Here is a 15,297-nt window from a genome sequence, read left to right on the forward strand (position 1 = left end):
ATATCTGTAGCACTGGATTAGTAGTCTCCTGTACACGTAAACTGTGCCAGTGAGGAACCCAGATGGCAGACTTAGATGAATATATCTAGGTTCACAGGCTAAAAAAATGGGAAGGATGGGTTAAAGGTGGGTGGGAGGGAGATTATTTTGCCAGGTGATAGACTTTAGGTAGAGTAGGGCATCTTTTCCTAAGTTCTGCCTTTTGGGTCCTCCATTGATGCTTCCTCTCTAAGTCCAAAGCCACACAGCAAGTTCTTGTGCAGCCAGGCAGACACTTGCACACCTTCCTTTGTAGTACTCCAGACTTCAGGGGTGATGTCCTGATGCCAGTGTCGCTGCCAGCAGATGTTACAAGGAGCACAAACAATCTGACCCTTGCTTCTCCCATACTGTAGGCTGCAGTACACCACCATCAGCATGAAAGTGCATTGCCTATTGGGACATGCAATGCATGAGTGTTGCACATGTCACTCACGTGAGAGCAGTGTGCTGCTACGGTCTCCCCAAAGCCCGATAGCATAAGGATTCTCAGTGGAGGGTGCTCACGTGGTTGCAACTTCTAAGTTGAATTTAATTAAACTTTCAAGGCAAAGAAAGAAAAAAAAAAGGGCTGCACATCGGCCAAGTAATGGTAGGAGGAATGTTGGGATTTCAGTATTCATAAGCTGCAGAACAGTTTTCATTTTACTGACCTGAGAATTTGGCGCAGCAAGCGTCACCCACAGATGGTATATAGCCAGGTTGTTCTGTCTCAGCATTACAATAACTAAACATATCCATCATAACTTGCTGCAGCTTCTCCACATCCACTGGAAGCAGAGAAAATATGATACACTCAATGGCCGCTTTATTGGTAAAACTGATTGTTGTTGCAAACAAACATAAAAATTATTTAGTTGAAACTCAATGTACAGTATAAAGCATGTAGACATTGTCAACAGGTTCAAGTGCTGCTCCACTGAAGAGATGTTTAATGCAGGCAACTGTCATTTGATTGGTGCCACATGTGGTTTCCACAGAACCTGCTGACCTCCTTGGCCAACTCACAAAAAATGACAGAGAAAACCAACACAATACAGTAGGCAACAATGTAATGTGTTAACAGGGGAGGCAGATTTGTTGCAGCATCAGAAGTCCATGGCTACTTCAATAATCACTAGGGGCAACTATGGCGGAGGCGAAATTGTACTATGAGTCGACACCAGTGATGCAAGAAGGACAGACTCTAGTGGTGTATTTTGTAAATGGGAACATGCAAATTTGGGGGGGGGCACCAGTACAGATGTCCATACAGTACCACTTGCAGCATCCTCAACCTCCACATAGACCCAATCCCTTCCCTTCTTATTAATTCTTTCATGTATGCAACCGTCTTACCTCCCACACCCTCTTTTTTTTTCCTTTTAAGTACCAATCCCAACCCCTTTATTTATTTATTTAATGCGGCTTACACCCTTCTACAACCTTCCACACTCATCCCACGAGACTCTGCCTACAGCTTGCAAACCTTGTCCCTTTTCGAGTTCTCCTAAGCAGGCCAAATTATTTGTGAACACAGCGAATTGGTTCTCCTCGGACAAATATAGCTATGATATTGACCAAGAAAGAACAACTTTGATCTTCTATCAATGAACAAGTATGCACAAAAGACGTCTACTTTTCAGGCTAATACATAATCAACAATTGAACTGACGAGTGTCCAGGACTACTACCCTCACCCCAATGTTATCTCTTAATAAAAATTTGGAAATAAAAAGCTACAGCCTGAAGTTAGGCTATAATGCCAAATGAACTTAACTTCATGCCATAGTATAGTTGATGACCATATCAACCATTCATGGATTAATGGTAGTTGCATCATGGCAGGGAACAATGTAAATGGTTCTATATACTTTGTAAAGCTAATAGTAATGTGTTGGATTTATCTCAATCACAAACACATAGATAAATATCCATACAATACATAATGGACATAGATCTCTACTTTTTTCCTCACCTCTGTTTTCTTTTGGGAACACGTAAAGCAAGTCCGGACTTCTCACTCTTAATACACATGCAGCAAGCGGCTCATTTAGTGGCAAATCAACAGACCCCCAGCTTTGCACCACACTGACTCCTAGAGATATAAAATCGGGTTTAGGGATGCAAATACCACACCAATCACCATGTAAGAAAGATTACTACTGCATTATTTGGATGAATAAACCATTTAAGTACAATCCAGGAAAGATTTCTGCAAAACAGTTCAGGAATCCAAAACAGATACTAATGAGGTTTTACTTACATGTCTTTTCTATTTGATGACAACTTGTAAGAGCTGAAGTTTAATCTGCTTATGTGTTTCTTTTCCTGGTTCCTCCTTCCACTCCGATTATCATGGTAATGAAATTTTAAAGAAAAGCTTTCAGTTTTCATTACATAAGTTATTTTAAACCCAGTGACACCATCCAAGCCTATGTGCTTCTCTATGAAATGCATGGCTGGTGAGAGGGGCTGGCAGGGGGATGTACGTAGCTTCCTGAAAATATCACAGCACCCTGCCTCAGTACTCTTATCAAATACCCTAAGCCTTGATGAAAAGAGTGGGCCAGATCTTGGGAAAAGTTATGCAAATATCAAAATGCCTTGATGGGTGGAGGTCAGTCTGGAGGTGTGGCTTAGACAGGCAGCATTTCCAGGAAGGCCATCCTAGGTAAAGCCCACGATTCGGCCTCAGAGATTCTGCTCTCTCCTGGCTCTCATCCTACCTGTCACAACGCTCCTTCAGCGTTACCTATAATGCTACAACCTCCCCCTCACTCCCCCTCTCTGTTGGGGTCCCTCAAGGCTCTGTCCTTGGGCCCTTTCTCTTCTCCATCTACACCTCCTCCCTTGGCCAACTCATACACTCTCACGGCTTCAACTACCACCTCTATGCCGACGACACACAAATCTATCTCTCAACCCCCCACCTCACCCCCTCGGTCTCCGCCCGAATTACACACCTACTGAGCGACATATCAGATTGGATGTCGCTCCACTTCCTTAAACTGAACCTCTCCAAAACCGAGTTTCTTGTCTTCCCCCAGCCCGAACCCCACCCCCCATTGACTTCTCTATCACATCGAATAACGCTACCATCAAACCCGCCCCGCAGGCCAGAGTACTTGGTGTCATTCTGGACTCCAACCTATCCTTCCAGCCCCAAGTCCAATCTTTAACAAACTCGTGCAGACTCCACCTCCGCAACATCGCCAAAATCTGCACGTTCCTAACCCCAGAAACCACTAAACAGCTCATCCACTCCCTCATCGTATCACGACTCGACTACTGCAACTCCCTCCCCACTGGCCTGCCTCGCCGCTGGATGTCCCCGCTTCAGTCCATCCTGAATACGGCTGCCAGACTCATTCACCTTTCCAACCGCTCTGTCTCCGCCACCCCCCTCTGCCAATCCCTCCACTGGCTTCCGATTGCGCAACGGATCAAATTCAAAATCCTAACACTGACGTACAAAGCTGTCCACCATACTGCCCCGAACTGCATCACTGACCTAATATCCAAGTACCACCCAGCACGCACACTCCACTCCTCACAAGACCTCCTTCTCTCTAGTTCCCTGGTCTCCTCCTCCCATGCCCGCCTCCAGGACTTCTCCAGAGTGTCACCCATCCTCGAACTCCCTGCCCCAACCCATCAGATTATCACCTACTCTCCTCTCCTTTAGGTGCACCCTGAAAACCCATCTCTTCAGGGAAGCCTACCCCACCCCCTGCTAACTTGCCGACCTCCTCCACTCTTTCTACCACTCCATCCCCCACAGCTATCTCCTCCTGTGCCACCATCCCCTCCCTCCTAGATTGTAAGCTCGAAAGAGCAGGGCCCTCGATCCCCTCATGTTTTGCATTGTATTGGTATTGTTCTGTCACATGTTCTGTCCCCCTTTGTAATGTACAGCGCTGAGCGAACTACTGGCGCTTTATACTGTATAATAATAATAATGATTCTGAGCCTCCATAATGGAAAGAACTTGCATCTAATGAGTAAAAGGGGTGGGCCAGAGTTAGTAAAGCTGGAAAGGAAAAATGTTGGATGCTGCTGGATGTCCTCCAGCCAGGAAATGAGACTTGCTGCAGTTTCTAATGTATATTGTGTGAAGCTCAAAGTGTGCAGTGAAATCAGAGTAAGCCATTTCAGTACAGAAGAGGAGCCAGAAAAACTGTGCAAGACTGACTTCTTAAAGGGTAAGTCAAGACTGGGTCAAGGGACAGGCAGAAGTAGCGATCGCCTTGGGCACTTCAGCAACAAGAGCAGGACCTGCAGCCTAAGCTGCTGTAGTAGTTCACAGCTTGGATGCTAAAAAGACCTTGTTCCTGCACTGGACACACAGTAATTTGCATGAAATAAACACCGATACCCCACATGATCTTACACGTGTGTATATTTACCTCTAGCCTCCACGAGGGCTGATGACTGCTGTTTTGTTAAAAGAGGAGGATTTGGAAGACCCTGACCTGCAGAGGGTGCTGGTTGGTTGGCAGAAAGACATTCAGTTGTTTGCAAATCTCTTTTGGTTGAATCTCCAGTAAGTTCTTTTTGTGAAGGCTGGTTAGATGGCAGCTGTCCGTGATGTAGAGAACTTGCAGAACCAAGCTGAGAATGACTGACCCCTGTGGACTTCAACTCTCGTAGCGAAGATGGAGAATCCTTAGCTGAGACTAATCCATTCTTCAAAGGAGGACTAGTAGCATGGGTGGACAACAGCCTACTTGGTGATGGTAGAAGAGACTTAGCAGAGTGTAACCCCCTTTGACTTGATGAGTCAAGATTAATAGAAGCTGATCTTCTGCTAGCAGACAGCGTGCCATTTACAGAATTTACACCTTTGCCATTAGTGTAAAATATTCTCTGAAAGGTTGGTGAAGAGTAACCAGAATTTAATTCTTTATCAAGGGATGGTGTAGCATTACCAGAGCGGTTTACTCCAAAAGGGGATGTAGTGGTGTTGTGGGAAATCGATTCTTTAGGAGGAGTGATTGTTGCAGCCTTAGCAGAGCTGATTTCTTGAAGCTCGGGCAAAGTAGAGTTCATCTGGACGGGAGAAAATTGATTTCTGTGGGATAATCCTGTTTGTTCCTTTGCAGGAAAATTGTGAACGGGAGATGCTTTTGTCTCCTTGGTTAGATTGGGTTCCTTGTTAAGGCAAACTTGGCTGCTGCCTTCATCTGTTGTCTTAGCTACTAAGACTGGGCCAGTCTCCATATCAGTGTCATCCATTTTACAATCATCAGGAAGAGCAACTTTCTCAGCGAGGAGAACATTGGTTATGGCTTCACCGCTTTCACTCACCACCAACTTGACAACGTAGCCATTTTCCTTTCTGAAAACGGCTTTTGCACGCAGCTTTACTCCAGCAACGGAGTCCTGAAATTTCTTAGCGGCTATTAGATCCCACTTCTCGCCGTGAGGCTTCACACCTTAAGAGAAAAAAAAAAATTCAATCAATAAAGGCATAATCCACATTTTAAATCATGTTTCATGTTACACCCATATTCAGGATGAACATGATGCAAGGTTGCATGCACATCCCCTTAAACCCATCCACCAATATTTTTTTATCTAAATGAGCCCGGTCTTCCATTTAAAGGGATTGTCCAAGGAAAATCCTACAAGTCTCATCTGCCAAAGCAGAACACATTGTTAGCAAAGTATGGTCACCAGAATTCTGGTCCATTCCCACCCCATAAAAGAAGGTCTGTACCACCATATGGGCCTGGGGCAAGAAAACAATGCAAGAACCTGTGCAATGCACTTAAGGCACACTGGTCGCTGTTTCACTACCCTGTAGGCTTCAAGCAAAAATATGGTCAATGCATTTGTTTTTCTTATATCAATGTTGATGTACTTACTAATTTTTGCTAAAGGTGGACTATGCCTTTAATGTACAAAACATTTACTGCAAGTTCAATGTATAACCAATTCTGGGTAGCACAGTGGCTAAATGGTTAGCACTACCGCCTGGCAGTACTAGGGTCGTTGTTTCTAATCCCAGCCACGGCACCACCTGCCTGGAGTTTGCATGTTCTCCCTGTGCCTGCGTGGGTATCCTCCCGGTCCTCCGGTTTCCTCCCACACTCCAAAGACATGCTGGTAGGTTAATTGGATCCTGTCTAAATTGGCCCTAGTATGTGTATGTATGAATGTAAGTTAGGGACCTTAGATTTTACACCCCTTGAGGGTTAGGGACTGATGTGAATGTACAATATATATATGTGTAAAGCGCTGCGTAAATTGACAGCACTATATAAGTACCTGAAATAAATAAATAAAAATTCTATAATGAAAACAATATATGTAGAAAAAAAGCCAGTGATCAATAGATCTCTACCTAAATGTTTCTATTGATATCTACATTAGATATTACAGGAAGATTTAATAACACTATCAGGTAATCCTATGTCAATCACTGACATAAAAAGATCTGTTTCTAAAGAGTCATTGGCACAAGATATCTGAATTGACATGGAAGCACATGGAGATTCCTGCTATTTGAGATTCCAAAAACTAAGGGAACTCTCATCTGCACATTTCAACCTACAGTGGATGTAAAAAGTCTACACACCCCTGGTAAAATGTCAGGTTTCTGTGATGCCAAAAAATTAGACAAAGATAAATCATTTCAGAACTTTTTCCACCTTTAATGTGACCTATAAACTGTACAACTCAATTGAAAAACAAACTGAAATTTTTAGGGGGGAGAAGTAAACAAACTAAAATAATGTGGTTGCAAAAGTGTGCACACCCTCTTATAACTGGGGATGTAGCTGTGTACAGAATTAAGCAATCACATTCAAAATCATGTTAAATAGTAGTCAGTACACACCTGCCATCATTTAATGTGCTTCTGACTAATCCCAAATAAAGTTCAGCTATTCTAATAGGTCTTTCCTGACACAGTGGCTTAATGGTTAGCACTTCCGCCTGGCAGTACTAGGGTCGCTGGTTCAAATTCCAACCATGGCACCAACTGCCTGGAGTTTGCATGTTCTCCCTGTGCTTGCGTGGGTTTCCTCTGGGTACTCCGGTTTCCTCCCACACTCCAAAGCCATACTGGTAGGTTAATTGGCTCTTGTCTAAATTGGCCAAAGTATGTATATGCATGAATGTGAGTTAGAGACGTTAGATTGTACGTCCCTTGCAGGTTACGGACTGATGTGAATGTACAATATATTTATGTAAAGCGCTGCGTAAACTGACGGCGCTATATAAGAACCTGGAATAATAATAATTTTGTTAGTCGCATCCTACAGCAAAAGCCATGGTCTGCAGAGAGTTTCCAAAGCATCTCTCAATGAGGGCTCTCATTGTTAAAAGGTATCAGTCAGGAGAAGGGTACAAAAGAATTTCCAAGGCATTAGATATACCATGGAACACAGTGAAGACAGTCATCGTCAAGTGGAGAAAATATGGCGCAACAGTAACATTACCAAGAACTGGACTGGAGATGAGAAGAAAACTGGTCTGGGAGGCTACCAAGAGGGCCTACAGCAACATTAAAGGAGCTGAAGGAATATCTGGCAAGTACTGGCTGTGTGGAACATGTGACAACAATCTCCCGTATTCTTCATATGTCTGGGCTATAGGGTAGAGGAGCAAGATGGAAGCCTTTTCTTACTAAGAAAAGTATCCAAGCCTGGCTCAATTTTGAAAAAAAAAAAACATCTTAAGTCTCCCAAAAGCATGTGAGAAAATGTGTTATGGTCTGATGAAACCGAGGGTGAACTCTTTTGCCATAATTCCAAAAGATATGTTTAGCGGAAAAACAACACTGCACATCACCAGAACAACACTATACCCACAGTGAAGCATGGTGGTGGCAGCATCATGCTTTGGGGCTGTTTTTCTTCAGCTGGAACTGGGGCCTTAGTCAAGGTAGAGGGAATTATGAACAGTTCCAAATACCAGTCAATATTGGCAAAAAACCTTCAGGCTTCTGCTAAAAAGCTGAAAATGAAGAGAAATGTCCTCTTTCAGCATGACAACGGCCCAAAGCATACATCCAAATCAACAAACAAATGGCTTCACCAGAAGAAGAATAAAGTTTTGGAATGGCCCAGCCAGAGCCCAGACCTGAACCCGATCGAAAATCTGTGGGGTGATCCGAAGAGGGCTGTGCACAGGAGATGCCCTCGCAATCTGGCAGATTTGGACTGTTTTTGCAAGGAAGAGTAGGCAAATATTGCCAAGTCAAGATGTGCCATGCTGATAGACCCATACCCAAAAAAAACTGATTGCTATAATAAAAGCAAAAGGTGCTTCAAAAAAGGATAAGTTTAAGGGTGTGCACCAGGGGCGGACTGACAACTCATGGGGCCCCTGGGCAATAGGGGATCATGGGGCCCCTGTGTCCTTGCCCAAACTAAAAAAAAACCTATGAAAAAGGTACCAGGGGCATCTCATGGGGCCCCCTACTGACCCCGGGCCCTCGGGCAGTGCCCGAGTTTCAAAATGGTCAGTCCGCCCCTGGTGTGCACATTTATGCAACCATATTATTTTATAGTTTTTATTTTTACTTCCCTCCGCCTAAAGGATTTCAGTTTGTTGTTCAACTGAGTTGTACAGTTTATAGGTTACATTAAAGGTGGAAAAAGTTCTCAAATTACTTATCTTTGTCTAATTTTTTTACATCACAGAAACCTGACATTTTAACAGGGGTGTGTAGACTTTTTATATCCACTGTACCCCTGTGGTTGTGGGGCTGCCCTTCCACCACCTATTAGTCTTATCGGTAAGGGTTACTTACCTGGCAAACACTCGCAGGAGGTGCCAGTCAAACACAGGAAGTTTGCATACTAGGACTTTGGGGGTCCTGAGATGCTTTAAGGAGAAGTTCATCTTTGGGAACATGTTAAATGTTTCGCCCCTTTTTAGGGTGGAACATGTAACATGTTCCCACTGCTGCAGCCGTGCCCTGACCCGCCTCCTCTAGTGACAGTAATCCAGGGATCTTCTTTCCGAACTTGCTTTCATAATAGTAAAAGAAAAAAAAAAACTCTGCTGTGCAGGGCTCCATTGACCCAGCTGTGTCGTTCATTCACAGAGTTTTGTGAATGGGAGGACTACAAGTACCATCATCCTTTGCGGCTGTTGGCTTGCAGTAATCAATTAACTACCATGGCGCTGTTGAGCGCTCTAGATAACCCATTGCATCTTCCTGTCATTGTGTAACTGCCTACCTGTACAAAGTAGGAGCAAACAACTTACACTGACAGTCTGCAGGAGTCCCGCATTGCACTGGCGATCTGATGATTGCAGGTGCAATATTTTGCAAATAAATACATAAATGCACTTTACTTTTTTTTTTGTTTACCTGGCGAAAGGTGAACTTATCCTTTAATAGATAAGCTGTAGTTGGAAGCTTTGAGTACAAATGGATCTTTCAAGATTTTGAAAACATTTCTTATTCAGTTTAAATAGATCCACTTATGCACCTGGAGGTGTTAGCATGTATTTCTGGACATTTCCAGGGAACCCAAAACCCAGGGAACACACCTAGGCAAACTGCCAGTACTGTTGAAAAAAAAAACAAAAAACTGCTGACACATCCCTTCCCACACCTCTTTTTTGGTCCTCTTGACAGGCAGTCTCAGTAACTAAGAGCGAGGTACCTGTCAGACAGAGTTCAAATTTACCTCTCAGCCAAAGAAAGTCTACAGAGCCCCAGCCTTTAGGACTGTATAACTAAATGTGAGCTTTATGGTAGATGTCTTGGAAGGAGGTCCCTCAATGTTGGCCATCAACAATCAGTGGTGACTTGTGCAAAATTATAATAGTGGAGAGATTGCTCACCTGCCAAACTGCATTTAATGGCTTGGAACGGAAGTTCAAGGAAGCTGGAGGGGATTTTGCAGAGTTTGTCCACCGGTACTTCTTCTGTGTTTCCATAGTCCAAAAAGTCTACCATAGCTGCACCACCAGAGGTAAAATCCTTCACCTGCCCTCGATACCAATTGCCGTCATCTGACAGAGCGGAATGATAACATTTTGGTATAGTTACAAATTTCAACAGAGGGGACAAGTCACTAAAGGTTATCGCATGCGTTATGTCGGTCACATGATCACATATCACATGCGAGACTGAAAATGTCAATTCACTATTGCTAGTATGCAGTATTTACTGCAAATAGTGAAAACGCTTGGTAAATACCGCATCAAAAGACCTTAACGTCAATTCACAGAAGGAAATAATTAAATGTATGCGGAAATTAAGTTGTGCTCGAGGCATGCAGTAACTGTCATGGTTGTTAAAGAGTGTGCGGCCGCTGCGTTCTTAACAACCTACAAGTCATCAGCTGTCAGTGGGGTTCCCTGCTAACAGCTGAATGTTAAAAAAAAAAAAAAAAAAAAAAAAAAATTGCTGGCAATTAAAAATTCAGCAACATAAAAAGAATTGCTGGCAATTACAAATTCAGCAACATACAGGTGCATCTCAGTAAAATAAATTATCAGAGTTAAATTATTTTAGTAATTCAATTCAAAAGTAGAAACTCATGTTAGATGGATTCATTACACAGAGTGATATCTTTCAAGCATTTCTTTCTTTTAACCACTTGCCTACCGGGCACTTCTAGCCCATTCCTGCCCCGGCCAATTTTCAGCTTTCAGAGCTGTTGCATTTTTTTCACACACAGAGCTTCCTTTTGGTAATATTTAATCGCCACTGTGGGTTTTATTTTTTGCACTATAAATGAAAAATTTTCTATTTTAACATTCAGCAAACAGGTAATTTTTCTCCTTCACTGATGAGGCTGCACTGATAGGTAGCACTGCTGAGGCGGCGTTGATGAGGCGATACTGGTGGGCATTGATGAGAAAGCACTGATGATGCACTGATAAGCAGAAATGATGGGCACTGATAGGCGACATTGACTGATAGTACCGACTGGAGGCACTGACAGACGGCACTGCTGGGCAGCACAGCTGGGCAGCACTGACAGGCAGCACAGCTGGGCAGCACTGCTGGGTGACACAGCTGGGCAGCACTGCTGGGTGACACTGATAATCAGGGAACTTTTACTCAGTGCTCTGATTATCAGTGCAGATCTCCCGTCACATCTGCCAGTTATCGGCAGTACTTTCTTCACGCTGTGACAGCGTGAAGAAAGTGCAGCCGATAACCAGCAACTGTATTTACATTGTGATCTGCTGTGTCATTAGACACAGCTGTTCACATGGTAAAAGGCCACTGTAATTGGCCTCTTACCTCACGTGTGATTGGCCTTTTTCCTTATCACGTGATCAGCTATGTCCGTAGGACATAGCAATCACCGATGGCGTCGGGTGCGCGCCACTGGGGGAGGGTTCTAGGAGGACATCCTCCCAGAACTAGACTACCGTGCTGTATCCATCTTCCAGCTATAGCACAGTTGGGAAGCGGTTAATTTTGCTAATTATGGCTTACAGCTGATGAAAAACAAAAATTCAGTAACTCAGAAAATTAGATTGTTACATAAGACGACTGACTCCTGGGCTGGTATGTCCTGTACTCTTGGATGAACTGGTTCTCTTCTGCTTTCATTCTCTCCCACTTTCCTCTCCTTTTCCCCCCCTCTTATGTTTGTCCTTCACCTTTACCTTCCTTTCCCCCACCCCCTCCTATTGATCTCTTCCCCTTTTTTCCCTTTGTAATGTTTTATTACTTCTTTTGATTTGTCCATGGGTGTTTTAGGTGATTCGAGGGACTCACTGCCTTGAGCACTGACACTCCATGGCTCTGTATCTGGCCATCTATTGTTAATTGCCGACCATGACATTGTATTATGGTTTTATTTTATTTTGCTTATTCCTATGTTTGATGCTGATGATGCCTCGACCTCCGTGAGCCCAATCGAGGGGGGATGATTCAAAGATTATATTGTCTTGGTCTGATCTGATGGGACCCAGGTAAGCTTGCGCCCTCTTGGGAATCAGAGGGGTTTGTACTTTTGGCAATGTAGGCAGGTGCCAAGTTCTGCTGGAAAATGAAATCAGCATCTCCATAAAGCTGATCAGCAGAGGGAAGCATGAAGTGCTCTAGAATTTCCTGGTAGACGGCTGCGCTGACTTTGGACTTGATAAAACACAGTGGACCAACACCAGCAGATGACATGGCTCCCCAAATCACCACTGACTGTGGAAACTTCACACTGGACCTCATGCAGCTTGGATTCTATGCCTCTCCACTCTTCGTCCAGACTCTGGGACCTTGATTTCCAAATGAGCATAAAATTTACTTTCATCCGAAATGAGGACTTTGGACCACTGAGCAACAGTCCTGTCCTTTTTCTCCTTAGCTCGGGTAAGACGCTGTAATGATTGAGTGCAAAAGGAACATAGAAGCTGTAGGAGACAGCCATCTTGTTAAGGAGGTATCCGTCATTTTTTTTTTAATGAGCGGTGGCCTTCCGTCCCCTCTCCCTCCCTCCTCCTTCAAACTATGGAATTTGTAGCTGTAAGTTTTAACTGAACTTCAAAAAAATCCTCTTATCTTAACTAAAACACAATAGATGCCAGCATCCAGACCTGGTCAAAGCTGTAAAACATTAACCAAAGTCTGCAGGATGTCTGTTTCAACAAACTATGAAAACTTTCTCCTCTGACCTATCGTAAAACCATAATAACTCAGTCAAGCCTGTCACACATGATGTGTAACGCCATTAAAGTTCTAGGAATGCAGAGGGTGCCATAAAACGTCTATTCTACAACCTAACAATTCCACTTACAATTCATAGAAATCAACAGAAACAGGACACAATAATATTAGGTATATATTGGAAAGGGGAATATCATACTGAATAAATCAAGGTAATACATGACTACCCTACCACATACGAAAGGAGAGAAAGCAGGCTCCTCCTTCCTCCTACATTTGCTTGAACAATTGGACTCTGCAGGTATTCTCCATTTTCACCTCTTTTTATTTCTCTGTTGCATTATTGTTCTCTTTATGTCTTTGTAACATCTTTTTTCTGTAAATATCTTATTTGCACCATTTTGATCTTTTCAGTATTAAACCCTATTTGGAAAAGTGTTGAAATTGTCCCTAAAGCTTTTAATGCAAACTAAAGAATCCCTGTCTCTTGAAGAGTGCTACTGTACATAATAATCCTCTGAATATACCTGTCTGTGGTGACAGTGTGTGTTGCAGATGTTTTTATGCTAATATCATAGTATTATTGCTAAGATTGGCAGTTTTCTCCTTCCGGTAAAAAGGCGGTGGTGGCAGTTTAAAGAGTTAATTGCTTAATTAACTCAGTGACAAATCGCTCTCAGGCTACTGGCACATAGATTGTGGTCCTGCAAGCTGGAAATCTCTGTCCAGGGTGCAGCTGAGGGTGGCATTGTTACGCAAGTGACATTGAGGTGTGAGATTGGCTGGTCCTTTGTCATGAGTTGGTGAGAAGGGCAGGGGTCGGGCATTGCGTTTGTCACAGACACTTCTGACATTGTCTCTGGTTCAGAAGTGGCTTGACACAAGAAATGCAACCGTTGCAGCCCATGTCCTGGATACGTCTGTGTGGGGTGGCTCTTGAAGCACTGACACCAGCCGTAGTCCACTCCTTGTGAATCTCCCCCAAATTTTGAGTGGTCTTTGCTTCACAATCCTCTCAAGGCTGCAGTTATACCTGTTGCGTGTGCACCTTTTACTCCCACACCTTTTCCTTCTACTCATCTTTCCATTAATATGCTTGGTCACAGCACTCTGAACAGCCAGCTTCTTTAGCAATGATCTTTTGTGATTTACCATCCTTGTGCAGGGTATCAATGATTGTCTTCTGCACAGCTGTCAAGTCAGCAGTGTTCCCCATGATTGTGTAACCTAATGACTGAGAGACCATTTAAAAGCTCAGGAAACCTTTACAGGTGTTTAGAGTTAATTAGCTGATTAGCGTGTGACACCGTGGGGTTTATTTACTAAAGCTGGAGAGTCCAAAATCAGACTCCCTTCTGCATAGAAACCAATCAGCTTCCAGGTTTCATTGCCAAAGCTTCATTGAACAAGCTGAGGTTAGAAGCTGATTGGTTTCTATGCAGAAGGGAGTCTGATTTTGGACTCTCCAGCTTTAGTAAATAAACCCCCATGAGTCTACAATACTGAACTTTTTCACAATATCCTAATTTTCTGAGATACTGAATTTTGGATTTTTTCCTAGCTGTAAGCCAAAATCATTAAAAGAAAGAAATGCTTGAAATATATCACTCTGTGTGTAATGAATCTATATCAGTGTCTCCAAACTAGGGCCCTCCAGGTGTTGAGGAACTGCAAGTCCCATGAGGCTTTGCAAGACTCTGACAGCCACAGGAAAGACTCTCAGAGGCATGATGAGACTTGTAGTACTTCAACAGCTGGAGGGCCATAGTTTGGAGAATCCTGAATTTATAATACTTTCCCTTTTTGAATTGAATTACTTAATAAATTAACTTTATTGATATTCTAATTTATGGAGATGCACCTGTACTAGCGTATGGGTCCCCCCCTCAATTCCATACCAAGCCCTTCGGCCTGGTATGGATTTTGAGAGGAACCCCCCCGCCCCAAAATCCATACTAGACCCTTATCCGAGAATGCAGCCCTGCGTGGCAGGAAAGGGGTGGGGGGGGGGCACACCATGAATCTTACCAGGCCACATGCCCTCAACATGGGGTGCTGATCTCCAGCTTTTAGTGAATTTAAATAGTTGTCCAAACAAACTATTTACTTCACTAAGAAGCACAGGGGCTTTGTGTGCTGTATGCAGCCTCAGCCACATATAGCTTTCAGTGCTTGTTCCAGCAGAGGCATGGGAACTTAGTGAACTCTTAATGAAGTAAATAGTTCATTTGGACTAGCTTGGTCCCAACAAGCTAAAGTTCCCTAAAAGCTGGAGATCATCTTTAAAGATTTAGCTGTGGACGGTGCTGTGAATAGTAGATAAGACTTTTACAATGCTGGTAAAAAAAAAATATGCCTGGAGTTTAGCTTTGGACCACTATGGACCTCATGTGAACCATACAGGAACCACGGAGACTAATTGGATTCTGTAACAATACTAAGCACTGAAGAACTGTGTCACTTACCCGCAAAGAAAGAACCACACACGTCTCCTTTAATGGGAGTGTAGCCCTCAGACACATGCTGCACGCAGTACTGTCCCAGCGAAACATTTAAATCATTCAGAGAATTTAAATCTGAAAATCATTTAAAAGATGTTCATTTACTTAGTGGAAAACAAAGTGCATGTCTGGCCAAAACTGAAAACAAAAAAACCTTGTACATATCTGCAAATCATGCACATAACT

General features: G+C 43.3%; 1 protein-coding gene across 1 annotated transcript in view; it reads right to left on the bottom strand.

Annotated features, from left to right (window-relative positions):
- The window catches only part of TDRD1 (tudor domain containing 1), a 106,586-nt gene that overhangs the window by 22,385 nt on the left and 68,904 nt on the right, over positions 1-15,297 (bottom strand). The window contains exons 19-23 of the mRNA XM_089653094.1: positions 15,076-15,186; positions 9,829-9,999; positions 4,428-5,456; positions 1,997-2,116; positions 693-809 (exon numbers count right to left, since the gene is read on the bottom strand). Of these exons, the coding sequence (XP_089509220.1) occupies positions 693-809; positions 1,997-2,116; positions 4,428-5,456; positions 9,829-9,999; positions 15,076-15,186 (1,548 nt within the window). The remainder of the gene's footprint in view (positions 1-692; positions 810-1,996; positions 2,117-4,427; positions 5,457-9,828; positions 10,000-15,075; positions 15,187-15,297) is intronic.

Source organism: Staurois parvus, unplaced genomic scaffold, assembly GCF_062004578.1.
Source record: "Staurois parvus isolate SC_StPar_1 unplaced genomic scaffold, SC_StPar_1.0 ptg000697l, whole genome shotgun sequence".
NCBI classification, from domain to species: Eukaryota; Metazoa; Chordata; class Amphibia; order Anura; family Ranidae; genus Staurois; species Staurois parvus.